We start from the raw sequence: 14,811 nt of genomic DNA, 5'->3' as shown, positions 1-14,811 counted from the left end.
TTGAGGAAGGACTGCTAGCTCAGTGGTAGACCACATGCTTTGGAAGCAGGAGGTCCCAGGTTTAAAACCTGGTATCTCCAGACAGGGCTGGGAAATTCCCATCTGAGCCCTGGAGTGCTGCTGCTGCTGCTAGATGGACCAAGGGTCTATGGGAGGAGGAGAATTGGTCTTGTGGTAGCAAGCATGATTTGTCCCCTTTGCTAAGCAGGGTCCACTCTGGTTTGTATTTGAATGGGAGACATGTATGAGCACTTGAGGGATGGGGCCCTTCTGGGAATCGGACCTGCAAGCTTGCATGCAGAAGGTTCCAAGTTCCCTCCCTTGGGCTGAGAGAGATGCCTGCCTGCAACCTTGGAGAAACCACTGCCAGTCTGTGTAGACAATAGTGAGCTAGATGGACCAATGGTCTGGCTCGGTATAAGGCAGCCTTCTACATTTCTAAGGGTCTGACTTGGTATAAGGCGACTTGCTGCTTCTATATGTCTTTCCCCCCTCTTTTGTTGAATTGTAAGTTACCCGATTCAGCCTCTGGGTTCTCAAATATTGTTTGCATCTGTTAGGTTTTCCTCTGTGTGTAACTTGTGATGAATGCTTGCTTTCAGAGCTTTGGATAGTGACATGTAAACGTTTCTTTGTAAAAGCATAACACAAGACCACTGCTGGATCCCACTAAAGGTCCATCAAGTCTAGCTTTCTGTTTTCCGCAGTGGCCAGCCAGAAGCCTCTGGGAAGCTCACAAGCAAGACATGGAGACAGTTGCTTTCCCTTGTTATTGCCCTCACTCGCAACTGGCATTGGAGGTAAACTCACTGGTGAATCTGGGCCAATCACTTAGCCTAACCTACCTCACAGGGTTGTCATGAGGATAAACATAACCATGTACATTGTTCTGGGCTCCTTGCGAGGAAGAGCAAGATATACATTTAAGTAAGCAAGAAATAGGGATGTGCACAAAATTTGCTCAAATCGATTCGAATCTGAATAGATTCAAATTCAAAACCATTGAATGGAGTGGAGATTCACTCGAATCGATTCAAATTTGACTGAATTCGAATAGACTTTGGGCAAATTCAAATCAGTTTGAGCGATTACACTTTCTTCAGTAGTTTCAAATCTGAATCAATTCAAATTTGAATCCATTCTAGTGAATTTTGTGCACATCCCTAGTAAGAGCAGAATATAGAAGTTAATAACTAACAAACTGCAGTGCCTATAGAAAGATTGTAAACACATTTTGTTTCCTCTGAAATATTGTGTGTTGAGTAGAATAAACACCTCATTTAAATGCATGCACTTCTGACAGACAAAATATGCACTATAACTAAGAGCATGATATAAATGCAAGCAAGCAGATAAATATATATAAAATAAAATACATCCTCTAAATGGAGATACCAGGAACTGAACCTGGCTCTTCTATTACTAGATATTTATATACTGCTTAACAACAACAGCAAGTTGTCAATGCAGTATACATAGCAAGAGGAATGAGAAGACAGCTCCCCATCTCCAAAGGGCTCATAGGCTGACACAAGGGAGACGCCAGCAACAGCCACTGGAGGGATGCTGTGTTGGGGTTGGATAGGGTTGGTTGCTCTCCCTTGCTCAATAGGAGAGTTGCCACTTTAAAAGATACCTCACTGCTCAGTTTAAAAAGTGTGCCGTTGGGTTGGTCTTGACTCCTGGTAACCACAAAACCCTGTGGTTGTCTTTGGTAGAATACAGGTGGGGTTTGCCATTGCCACCTCCTGCGCAGTATGAGATGATGCCTTTCAGCATCTTCCTATATTGCTGTTGCCTGATATAGGCATTTCCCATAGTCTGGGAAACATACCAGCAGGGATTCGAACCGGCAACCTCATGCTTGCAAGGCAAGTCATTTCCGGATGCACCATTAGGTGGCTCCTCTGCTCAGTTACTAAGGGCTAACTTCTGCAAAGTATTTGCTTTATTACCAAGTCACAGCCTCTCCCCAAGACTAGCTCCAGAGAGCCTAGAGGCAATTAAAAAAAAAAATTGCTATAGGTTAAGGGTTACAGGAAGTCACAACTTATATATGGGTTTTGTTCCAAAAGCTCATTTTTGTAAGATGGATGTTCATAACTTGGAACATAGGAAGCTGCCTTATACCGAGTCAGACCATTGGCCCATCTATCTCAGTATTGTCTACACAGACTGGCAGCAGCTTCTCCAAGGTTGCAGGCAGGAGTCTTTCTGAGCCCTATCTGGAGATGCCACATTGGGAACTTGAAATCTTCTGCATGCAAGCAGGCAGGTGCTCACCCCAGAGCAGCTCCATCCCCTAAGGGGAACTATCTTACAGTACTCCCATGGAGTCTCCCATTCAAATGCAAACCAGGTGGACTCTGCTTAGCAAAGGGGGAAATTCATGCGTGCTGCCACATGACCAGCTCTCCTCCTAACTTGGAAGGCATATAGTTCCCAGGACAGATGACTTGCTTGTATGTGCGGGTTGGTATTTGTAAGTTGGGGACTTTCTGAATGTAATACGTAATGACACTTGGTTTGTAAATATGGTTCATTTGTAATTTGGGGAGTGCCTGTATTACAGTCTTGTTGGTGTGGTGCAGCTTGTTTTCCCTCTCTGTGTGGTGCCCTCAGATCGGGATTATTAGGCCGATATCTGTTGGCAGGACTGGCTTTATCTTCGCTCCCACCCTGTGCAAAAACTGATATTACACACCCCCTCCCCCTGAAAAATACAAGCATGGATGTCACCACCCTATTTACAGGGCTGTGTTTGGCAGAGCTGCAGAGTTCTGTCCCTCCCGCTGTTTTTGGACTACAACTCCCATCATCCCCAGCCACAGTGGCCAATAGTTAGGGATGATGGGAGTCGTAGCCCAACTTCTGTAGGAGGGCTGAAGTTGTGCAGGCCTAGTTTAGGGGTTTCATACCCATCTTACTGAATGACATACACTTTCATATGCAACACCCCCTGTATAGCACCCCTCCCCCAAAGCTGACCCTGTTGGCTTACACAGGTCATGCAGCCTTAAAACTGGCCCGTCTGCCCAAGAATTTCTTCTGGTTTATTCCACCTTGCTGAATACAAGAAATACGATGCACTGATGTTGCAGTTTGTTACGCTTACACCCAGTCTTTCTTCTCTTGTGGAAATTGGATAGAGTACATTCCTAGATGGTCTCCCTTCCAGGTACTGACCAAGGTGTACCCTGCTTAGCTTCAGCAAAGCTGCTGCATGATGTGCCTTCAGACCATGTCCTGATTACATATTATGGTTAGTCAATGTTGTCTCTTCATCTTTTGATATTTTTGCTTCATTTTTTGTTGTTTCAAATAGCCAACAAAAAGAAGGAGAAAGAACGACCAGAGATCTCCCTCCCTTCAGACTTTGAGCACACGATTCATGTTGGATTTGATGCTGTCACAGGAGAATTCACAGTAAGGAGAATGGGAATGGGGTTAAGGTGGAAAGAGGTCTTAGTTTTCATCTGCTTGGGCCAAGGGTGAGTGGAAGGTACATAGGAACATAAGAACAGCCCTGCTGGATCAGGCCCAAGGCCCATCTAGTCCAGCATCCTGTTTCGCACAGTGGCCCACCAGATGCCGCTGGAAGCCACAGGCAGGAGTTGAGGGCGTGCCCTCTCTCCTGCTGTTACTCCCTCGCAACTGGTACTCAGAGGTATCCTGCCTTGGAGGCTGGAGGTGGCCTACAGCCCTCCTACTAGTAGCCGTTGATAGACCTCTCCTCCATGAAGTTATCCATACCCCTCTTAAAACCATCCCGGTTGTTGGCTGTCACCACATCTTGTGGCAGAGAGACAAGTTGATTATGCATTGTGTGAAAAAGTACTTCCGTTTGTTGGTCCTAGATTTCCCGGCAATCAATTTCATGGGATGACCCCTGGTTCTAGTGTTATGGGAGAGGGAGAAGAATTTCTCTCTATCCACTTTCTCCACGTCATGCATGATTTTATAGACCTCTATCATGTCTCCCTGCAGTCATCTTTTTTTCTAAACTAAAAAGCCCCAAGTGTTGTAGCCTTGCCTCATAAGGAAGGTGCTCTAGGCCCTTGATCATCTTGGTTGCCCTCTTCTGCACCCTTTGCACTTCTACAATGTCCTTTTTTAGATGTGGTGGCCAGAATTGTACGCAGTACTCCAGGTGTGGCCGCACCATCGTTTTGTATAAGGGCATTATAATATTAGCCGTTTTATTTTCCATCCCGTTCCTAATGATCCCTAGCATGGCCTTTTTCACAGCTGCCACACATTGAGTCGACACTTTCAACAAGCTGTCCACCACGACCCCAAGATCCCTCTCCTGGTTAGCCACCAACAGCTCAGATCCCATCAACATATACTTGAAGCTGGGTTTTTTTTCGTGCCAATGTGCATCACATATACTGATTCAGACCACTGGTCTATCTAGCTTAGTATCTATACTGACTGGCAGTGGCACTCCAAGGTTTCTGGTGGATCTTTACCTAGTCCTACCTGCAGATGCCTTGAATTGAACCTGCGACCTTCTAAATGCAGAGCAAATACTTTTCAACAGAGCTACAGTCCTTCAAAGACTGGCAAAATACAGTGGACTGCTGGCAGTTTCTGGTAAACCATATGGAGCTGTCTTATCCTGAGTCAGACATTTGGTCCATCTAGGTCAGTATTGCTAATACTGGCTGGCTGCTGTCAGTGTAGACCAGGGATTCTCAAACTTGGGTCCTCCGGTGTTATTGGACCAACTCCCATAATCCCCAACCAAAGGCCACTGAGGCTGGGGATTATGGGAGTTGAAGTCCAATAACACCTGAGGACCCAAGTTTGAGAATCCCTGGTGTAGACAAACAGGGCTTTCCCAGTCCTATAGAAATGCTAGAGCAGGGATAGGCAATGTGTGGTTCTCCAGATGTTGCTGAACTACAACTCCCACCAGCCCCAGACACAATTTATGACAGTTGGGGATGATGGGAGTTATAGTGCAGTAACATCTAGAGAACCACATGTTGTCTACCCCTGTGTTGATGATTGAATCTGGGACCTTCAACATGTAAAGTATGTGCTGGACCACTGAGTGGTTCTTATTCACCAAGGTCTTCCTGAAGCAACAGGAAGGGTTGGCCAACTGGGGCACTGGATGAGGACCGAGGACCACTGAAGGGTCCATGATATTGATCAATGATGCAATGCCTCTGCATCCCAGTGATGCTGAAGTGGGAGCATTGCATTATTTCAAACACAGTAGCCGGCAAAAAGAAGCAGAAACAATGGAAAGAGTATTACCAGAAAGAGGTAAACAAAGATGGTGGCTGGCAGCGCAGCCACCACACCACAAAGAGAGGTCTTGCAATGGCACTTGGCTGAGGACCCATATGGATCATGTGCCCCCAGTACTGAAGCAAGAGTGCACCATCAGAGTTGCAATACATTAAACAACGAAAAGACTTTGTGGCACTCTAAAGAGGAGCCTGTTTCTTGTGCCGTGTTTGTGGGCTAGAGCCCTTTGTTAGATGCATATGTCCTATGATCTCAAAATGGGTAGATGTATTTAGAGATGCACATATCAGGCAGTATAAAAACATGATAAATAAAACTAGCTGTGCCGGCCCCTGACTTCTGCCAGCCTGTCTGCCAATTCCTGCTGGCCAGGCAGCCTGCCTCCACCTGCTCCTGGGGGCCAGGCCGGCCTGCTTCTTCTCACTCCCCCTGCCCCCGTCCAGCACTTTCCAGCAGGCAGGCTAGCCGGAAAGCCGGCCAGCCACTTCCTCCGACTCGCCCACCAATTCCTAGCAGTTGGGCTGGCCCACTGCCGCCTGCTCCCGGTGGCCGGCCAGCCCGCTTCTGGATGGGCCAGAACAGCCGGCTGCCTGCTCCCCCCCCCAATTCCCGGTGGCCAGGCTGGTGGCTTGGTGCCGCCGGCTGCCTGCTGCCGCTGGATGGGACAGGCTGGCCCGCCTGGCGCCGCCGCACGGGCCGGGCCGGGCCGCCTGCCGCTTCATGGGCTGGGCCGGCACTTTCTGGCAGGCGGGCCAGTCGGAAAGCCGGCCCGCTCCCTCCTCCCTCCGCCAATTCCTGGCGGCTGGGACGGCTGGCCGCCTGCTCCCGCCGGACGGGCCAGAACAGCCGGCTACCTGCTCCCCAGCTGCCAATTCCTGGTTGCCGGGCCGGCCGCCTGCTCCCTCCTGCTCTCGCCATGGGGTGGGGGGAGAGGCCAATTTTAACTATTGATTTCAATTTAAGTGGGGGGGGGGGGATCAATGCATTAGATACTTCCTAAATAAAAGTGCATATTGATCAGTAGGCAAAGTCATAAATATTTATAGAGTACAGATTCTGCCAGTCGCTGGGATGAGGTGATTACGGAGCACAAAACAGGAGCAAAAGGGTCACCCAGATGGATCAGTGGACGACACCTGTGGTTATTTATCTTGACAGAAGATGCCTCTGAATTTAAGATGACCCCCTTAAAAATAGGGGTTAAATGCAGACTCTACAAGTATTAACCCAAAAGGAAGATATCTCTGAATTTAAATGACTCCCCACAACAACAAAGAACCTGAAGAAAAAACGACCAGGCGGGCGGGGTGTGTGTTTGTCTGCACCCACACGAGCAGCAAGGTGGAGCTTACTACCTTTGGGATGTGGAGGAGGAAGTCCTCCAGTATCCCACAGTGCATTGCACAGGAAGCTGAGAGGCTGCCCCCTGGCAACGCTACAGCTCCTGGCTTCCTGTCCTGGCTACTCTTCAAGCTTGCATTCTGCTATTTCGGAAGCCAGGCTGCTAGCAACTGCAACACACAGCCCTGCTCCATCAAATAGTCGGGGCTGCTACGGTAAGATGGCCCTTGAAACCTGGGTTTAACATGGGGATGCATTTCTGGGAAGCCCTGCTCTCGAGCAGGTCCCAGAGCTCCGTACGAGCCTCGCTTCCCAGGTTTTCCCGCCCCTGCCTTCCTGCAGCGGCTTGTGAGAACAGCCTTATTGTGTTCTTTACTGCAAGGCCCGGAAGCCAGTGGGAGCTCCCATTGACCCGAAGTGTGGCTCCCTGACAAATTATTTTTTGGACCTGTGCACAGCTTCCGCTGAAGCTAAATACTCCGCACAGGGACCATGCAGGGCTGCACTTTGTCAGTGGGCACCTCTCCGAGGGAAATGGAGCTCTCTCAAGCCCCAGCACCATCTTGGAAGGTATGCATGGACGGGAATGCAGTCTTTCCCAGTGCTTTCTCCATGAGCTCTACGGGGAAAGCACTGGGAAGGATTGTGCGCCCTAGTGCTCTATGCATGCCTTCCGAAATGGCGCTGGAGCTCAACAAGGCTCTAGGAACATAGGAAGCTGCCATATACTGAGCCAGACCCTTGGTCCATCTAGCTCAGTATTGTCTACACAGACTGGCAGCAGCTTCTCCAAGGCTGCAGGCAGGAGTCTCTCTCAGCCCGATCTTGGAGATGCTGCCAGGGAGGGAACTTGGAACCTTCTGCTCTTCCCAGAGCGGCTCCATCCCCTGAGGGGGAATCTCTTCCAGTGCGCACACTTCTAGTCTCCCATTCATATGCAACCAGGGCAGACCCTGCTTAGCTAAAGGGACAAGTCATGCTTGCTACTACAAGACCAGCTCTCCTCTCCTCTCTGTTTCTCTTAAAGGGCCCCCCGAACCTGGACCAAGTGCAGCTCTGCATAGAGGTCAGCATAGTAGGAAATGGTTCTCACACTGAAGGTGTTTTTTCCCCAGAGTGGTCCCCACTTGAAAAATAACGAAGATCATTGGTATAAGCACATGAGCTATTGTGCTGTGTGATGATGGACAAAGATGTTTTCCTTACAGGGCTTTCTTTACAAAGAAAAGTAGCCTCTCCTAAGGTCTCTAGTGGTCAGTTGCTCCATTTTAGTCCAGCCCAGGCTTTTTGCTTTTGTGAGAGGGGGAGTGTGGGAGTGCATGGGAATTTTGGACCCATCAAGGGCTTCCTTTGTGTTGAAATTGCAGCTTGAGTTCTTTATTTGAGCAGCCATTACTGTCTGAAGACCCAATTTCCTCTTCAAATCCATGGCATTTTGCTGAGATGCATATTGCTAACCAAATGCTTGTTTAGACTGTATTGGACTTAAAAATAACAAAAACCCAACTCCCATCAGTTTGGCATTTCACATACCAATAACTGCTAGCAAGTTAATGCAGGAGATGCAGTTTAGTACATCTTTTAAGGGGTTGTAAATTTACCACCATCTTCTAGATGGAAATATTTGAAATAATATCATTGTTATTAGTTTCTAATTTTGAATTTACAGTTTCTGCAGTGATACTTGGACTTATTCCCAGGGACTGGAATACAGAGAGAAAGAACTATGGTTATTGTGGGCACTAGTTCTGGTGAAATGCCATATACTACAGAAATGATAATTAATGGACACTCCTGAGTAGAACAGTGGGTTTCTGATTTATTGCTTTGGAGAGTTTGGCAGGGGGAATGCTCATTTTAAGAGGGAAGCTTACAGCGAATTCCAGGTAATTTGGAAGCCATTCTGGAATTGCATGCATTGTGAAAGGTTTTTGTAGAAAATAGTGATTCTGTGACTAGATAATTTTTGTTTTTTGCTTTTGTCTAGGGCATGCCAGAGCAATGGGCCCGTTTACTACAGACCTCTAACATCACCAAGTCAGAACAGAAAAAGAACCCCCAAGCAGTGCTTGATGTGCTAGAATTCTACAACTCCAAAAAGACCTCCAACAGCCAGAAATACATGAGCTTCACAGGTAGGTAACTGTGATCAGCCTATTAAAAACAGGGTAACCTTCTATATAAAGAAAGCAGCTTGTCCTTGGCTGACTTTGAACTGGTTTGTCCGGGTGTCATATTTTTTGGTGATAGGTTTGAAACTACAAAATGAAAAAGGGTGCAAACCTTAGCTGCACAACAAACCCTCTGATTCACCCAGACTACCAGCTTGATTGAGCTTGAGGTGTACATTCTGGGTGTCTCCATCCTGTTTATGGCTCTTGATGTCCAACAGTTGTTTGCACATGCACAGCCATAACCAGTATGCTGTGTTTAAGTGTCTTTGGGGGTGCTGCCATTTTAAATATGTGCACTGGTATAGGAACATAGGAAACTGCCGTATACTGAGTCAGACCATTGGTCCATCTAGCTCAGTATTGCCTACACAGACTGGCAGTTGCTTCTACAAGGTTGCAGGCAGGAGTCTTTCTCAGACCTATCTTGGAGATTCCAGGGAGGGAACTTGGAACCTTCTGCATGCAAGCAGGCAGGTATGTTTCCCAAAGTGGCCCCATCCTCTAAAGGGAATATCTTACAGTGTCCACATGCAAACCAGGGTAGACCCTGCTTAGCAAAGAGGACAATTCATGTGTGTTACCACACGACCAGCTCGCCTCCCTAAGGATTAGACTGAAAACCACAATGGTAGAAAGCTTTGAGAATGGTAGAAGGAAGTATGTTCTTTCTTCTTATCACCCCTGAGTGGTCCAGGATCCGGAGTGCTCTCTGGTCCATCCACTAAGAGGCAAGTTCTTTGAAGAAAGACTTGCTTAGATGTGGCTGAAGAGGCAACTCCCACTTCCTCTTGGAGCCTGCTTCTGCACAATTTCTCAGAGTTGGGGGAGAATAAAATGTGGACAATTCTGATTTATAAAACCATGTGCAGTAAAGATTTGCCCACACTTTCTTTTCTTCTTCTGCTAAATTTATTTGTTGTGTTTAAATACTGTCCTATATGAAATCTCGGGGCGATTTACATTCCAATCAAACAACCAAAACCTAAAAAAACACAATTTAAACAGATCAAAATTACCATAAACAAAACTTTAAAACTTAAAAAAAATAATTGATGGACATAGATGGCCACTTCATTTTTGGAAAGTCCAACTGAAGCATAAAATCAGAAACCCTAAATATATTAAATACATTAACGTATTTTTAAAAAGTCAATAGGTCTTATAGCAGTTCAAATTTATCCCCCCCACCATGAGTAAACTACTCAATTCCATGAGTAATATGGAAAATAGCTGCAAACAGGCTTAGTTAGCCTTTATAATTTTGATGAGACCCAGTTGGCCAAGGTAACTTTGCAGTTGTCCTTCAGCATGAGTATAAAACCACTTTTTGTTTAACTGAGCTCTTTATCATTGCAAATAAGTACAGACTTTAAAAAATAAGGATAGATGTAGGAGGGAAAAAATGCAATTAGAATATCCAGCTGAAATCAGGTATTGATCCTGATGAAATATCTAAAGGCCAAAGCAGATCGATGTCTGCTAAGCAAATACCAGCCTTGGGCAGAGGGACAAGATGTTCTTTGTACTTTGCTTGTATTCCAGTTTTGATGTGCTTCAGTTTTGATGTGCTTCAGTCTGAATCAGATTCAAGCAGTGCTGGCCAGCCATGGAGGAGAGATGTGGTTCTGAAAGCACAGGCTGTATAGACTGGTCTTTAGTCTTACCTGTTGTGATTGTAAGAGCATTTCCCTTCTTCACTGTTGAAGTGGGTTTGGTGCTACAGCAGGGGTTCACAACCCAGATGTGGTTGGACTACAACTCCCATTATCCCCAGACACAGTGGCCAAAGGATGATGGGAGTTGTAAACTAGCACCATTTGAGGACCCAAGCAGCCCTATATAATTTAATTTTAATTTAATTGATTACATTTCTATACCACCCTCCCAAATAAGGCTCAGGGCGGTTTACACAGAGAAATAACAAACAAATAAGATGGCTCCCTGTCCCCAAAGGGCTCACATTCTAAAAAGAAACACAAGATAGACACCAGCAACAGTCACTGGAGGTCATGTGCTGGGGGTGGATAGGGCCAGTTACTCTCCCCCTGCTAAATAAAGAGAACCACCATGTTAAAAGGTGCCTCTTTGCCCAGTTAGCAGGGGACTATACATATATATGGACTATATATGTAGGAAACTTGTATAATAATTCTCCTCCTTCTTTCAGATAAATCTGCAGAAGAGTACAGCTCCTCAAACACACTGGTGAGTCTTCTTTCACTGCTGTACTGACCCGGGCACATTGAAGTCCATTGAAATAAGATTACCCTGTCGTCCTATATGAGGGGTTCAGAGGGGTGTGCTTGGTTTTCTCTCTGCTTTTTCCCCTTACAATAACCCTGTGGATTAGGCCAAGAGAAGTGTCCTATTTAGATGTTACATTATGCAAGTGAAAAGAGCTCTGCACACACGTATATGTTTTTGTGTGAATGACTGTACCTGAGTTCATCTTAAAAGTGACCTGGATAGAGGCCGCTCTAATGCATGGTACACATACAGGTCGAGTATCCCTTATCTGGACATCCGAAATCTGGAATGCTCCAAAATCCGGACACCACGCTGTAACAACAACAACAACAAAACCACGCCTAAGCTCACTTTAAAAATGCAGTCAAGCTGCCTCCCTCAGGGCCGGGCCAAACCAGTCCAGGCCATCCTGCCGCTGCCCGCCCCCCCTCCCCCCCGGCGCCTCCCACCTCCTCCACTTCTCTCTTCAGCCGTCCACCTCCTCGCCGCTGCCTCCTCACCGCCGCCATTATTTCTCGCCGCTGGAACTTTTGCAAGCTCTCGTGAGAGTTCCGCCTCACATTCCAGACCCCCATCTACCAGAATTATATACCTGTATACAGAAGATTCCCAAATCCGGAAAAGTCAGAAATCCGGAACACTGCCGGTCCCAAGCTGTCCGGAAAAGGGGTGCTTGACCTAGGATGTTTACTGTTGTACCTGTGTTCAGCATAACGTGTGAATAACTGTTCCTGTGTACATTCATTGTATGAGTGTTGAACAGAACATGTGAGCAGAGCTATAGTGACTGGCCCAAGGTTAGCAAGTGAACCTCTGGGCTAAGTGGAGATTTGAATCAGGGTCTCTCCCATTCTAGACCATCACTCTAACCACTATACCACACTGGCTCTTGCTATATTGCACTAGCATATCTTGGCCCAGGACTGGCATCAGCACATGGCATCCTTGGAAGGCTTCCAGCACCGAAACGCCCTGGGGCTTGCACTACTGATAGGAATGTAGGAAGCTGCCATATACTGAGTCAGACCATAGGTCCATCTAGCTCAGCATTGTCTACACAGACTGGCAGCGGCTTCTCCAAGGTTACAGGCAGGAGTCTCTCTCAGCTCCATCATGGAGATGCCAGGGTGAGAACCTGGAACCTTCTGCATGCAGATGCACTTTCCAGAGTGGCCCCATCCCCTAAGGGGAATATCTTACAGTGCTCACATGTAGTCTCTCATTCAAATGCAAACCAGGGAACACTCTGCTTAGCAAAGGGGACAATTAAAGCTTGCTACCACAAGACCAGCTCTCCTCCCGCCCTGGTTTCCTCAGGGACAGTTGGGCCTAACCAGAAACCAGCATCCACTAGGTGGATGGGTATGATGGTAGATCTGGGAGAAAAACAGAAACCGTGCCCACTGTTGCACCCACTGCAAAGATAAATACGAACATAAGGAGCCCTCCTGGATCAGGCTCAAGACCTGTCTAGTCCAGAATCCTGTTTCCCACTGTGGCCCACCGGTTGCTACTGGGAAGCCCACAAGCAGAGGCTGAAGGCATGCCCGTTCTGCTGCTGTTGCTGCCCTGCATCTCGTGTTCATAAACCCTCCTCCCTTTAAACCTGGATAGACTGTTGATAGCCTGCCCTCCGTGAATTTGTCTCGAGCCAAGCCATCCAAGCTGGTGAGCATCACCACATGCTGTGGCAGAGCGTTCCATAGATTAGGAAAGATGGAATGGGGCCCAGCAGAGGACACTTTGGAGCGGGTCCCCTCCTGCCCTCCCTCTAAGGTGAGCGTGTGTGCACTGAACTCCAGGCCCCCGCACAGCTGTTTCCAGCAGGCGCTCACTGTGCTGCTGCTGCTGCTGCTTGCTGCTTTTTCCTTCCCCCACCCTGCCAAGCCATGCTGCAGCATGCTGATCCTTCTTTTTCACAGTTCCCAGTTGCACAGTGTGGGATGGCATGCAGGTGGAGGGGGGAAAGGGAACTGACCCTTCCCCCCACCCCTCTCTTCCCCCCCCCAGTGTTCCCCTCCCCTCCCCCATCCACACTGCTCCTCCCTTTCTCCCCTCCCACTGTGCGGCAGCCCAATGGCATGCATGGAGGGGAAGACGCTGCTGGCGAGCCACTCCTTCCTTCCTCCGCCCCTCCCATGTCAGGAAGAGTGAGAGCAACAAGGAGGCTTTCTCCTGGCGAGGGAGGAAGTGGGGAGGAGGAGGAAGAAGGAAAGGGGGCTAGAGGGACTCCTGCAATCGGTAGAACGAGTTGGGCTGGGGTGGGCGAGTGGGATTTTGCAGAGGGTAAGGCAGAGGGAGAGCCACCTAATGGCACAGTGGGGAAATGACTGGACTAGCAAGCCAGAGGTTGCCGGTTCGAATCCCCGCCGGTATGTTTCTCAGACTGTGGGAAACACCTATATCGGGTGGCAGCAATGTAGGAAAGATGCTGAAAGGAATCATCTCATACTGTGTGGGAGGAGGCAATGGTAAACTCCTCCTGTATTCTACCAAAGACAACCACGGGGCTCTGTGGTCGCCAGGAGTCGACACCGACTCAATGGCACACTTTACCTTAAGGCAGAGGGAGGCTGTTTCCCGTGCCCCTGCTGCAGTGTCGCCTGGCGAGTCAGTGTGGAGAGGTGGCTGCACTTGTGGAGCCGGCCCCGAAAGCAGCAGCAGCGGTAATGAAGAAGAAGTGACCCAGCAGCACTGCAGTGAGATCACCGCCGGTGCTAGAAGCAGCGACCCTGTCCCTGTGCTCGTTTGACTGGGCTCCCTCTCTTCTGGTGTGCTCTCCAAACCTCCCTCCCTGGCCTCTTGGATGGTTAAGGTGCCTTCCCCACAGGAGGAGTGAATGGAATGAGTGGAGGATAAGGTGGGGGAAAGACGGGTTCCGCATTTCTTGGACATGGTGTTATTTTGGAGTTGAAGCCAAGCTCTTAAAATTCCATAAAGACAAAATTTATTCTGTCCCGAACTTTTCTGAAAGTAGCATCTTCTTGATACAGTGATTGCTTTTGACCATTAGGCTCCTGCTTGCTATGCTCTTATTATTTTCTCTGCCACTTACCAAAATTTGATAATTCTTGGGGAATAGTGCTAGATTCCCTCAGTAGACAAGATCTGGAATAACTAGACCATATACAGAACAGAAAGCCTTCAATTAATTAACTAGGAGATGAGCTGGTCTTGTGGTACCAAGCATGACTTGTCCCCTTAGCTAAGCAGGGTCTGCCCTGGTTGTATATGAATGGGAGACTTGATGTGTGAGCACTATAAGATATTCCCCTTCGGGGATGGGGCTGCTCTGGGAAGAGCATCTAGGCTCCCAAGTTTCTTCCCTGGCATCTCCAAGATAGGGCTGAGAGAGATTCCTGCCTGCAACCTTGGAGAAGCCGCTGCCGGTCTGTGAAGACAATACTGAGCTAGATGGACCAATGGTCTGACTCAGTATATGGCAGCTTCCTATGTTCCTATTTATAGTTGTTTTCATTACTTAAACATAAGTGTTTAATAGTAGAGCCTTTTTACTTTATTAAATTTACGGCCATAGACCAAGACATACAGTATAAAATCTAATAAACAATAAAACATACAATTTTAAAATGCATAGATCTTCTACAACTGATAATGATATAACAGAATTTAGCTGTAACATAAGATAGTAGAGTCTTTTTTTCTTTCTCAGAAAATATTTATTATTTTTCAGAAAAATTCTGAACATATTTTAACTGTCATTGAGTGTTAAATCACTGAGTGTTAAAACTCTGCTGAGAACAATGTTAAAATATATTCAGAACTT

The 14,811-nt window shown here is 47.4% G+C and overlaps 1 protein-coding gene across 4 annotated transcripts in view; it reads left to right on the top strand.

The window, feature by feature from the left end:
- Nucleotides 1-14,811, top strand: part of PAK1 (p21 (RAC1) activated kinase 1) — a 138,196-nt gene that overhangs the window by 89,203 nt on the left and 34,182 nt on the right. For 2 of the 4 annotated variants that reach the window (XM_053310632.1, XM_053310631.1), the window contains 4 exons: nucleotides 708-800; nucleotides 3,326-3,426; nucleotides 8,591-8,738; nucleotides 10,945-10,982. In XM_053310632.1, the coding sequence (XP_053166607.1) occupies nucleotides 708-800; nucleotides 3,326-3,426; nucleotides 8,591-8,738; nucleotides 10,945-10,982 (380 nt within the window). Of the gene's footprint in view, nucleotides 1-707; nucleotides 801-3,325; nucleotides 3,427-6,666; nucleotides 6,819-8,590; nucleotides 8,739-10,944; nucleotides 10,983-14,811 lie in introns of those variants that run through there. The other 2 variants (XM_053310633.1, XM_053310634.1) reach the window with 2 other exon arrangements.

The sequence above is a fragment of the Hemicordylus capensis genome, chromosome 3, assembly GCF_027244095.1.
Source record: "Hemicordylus capensis ecotype Gifberg chromosome 3, rHemCap1.1.pri, whole genome shotgun sequence".
Lineage (NCBI taxonomy): Eukaryota > Metazoa > Chordata > Lepidosauria > Squamata > Cordylidae > Hemicordylus > Hemicordylus capensis.
Note: the sequence above shows the minus strand (reverse complement) of the source record. Positions and strands in the feature narration are given on the sequence as shown.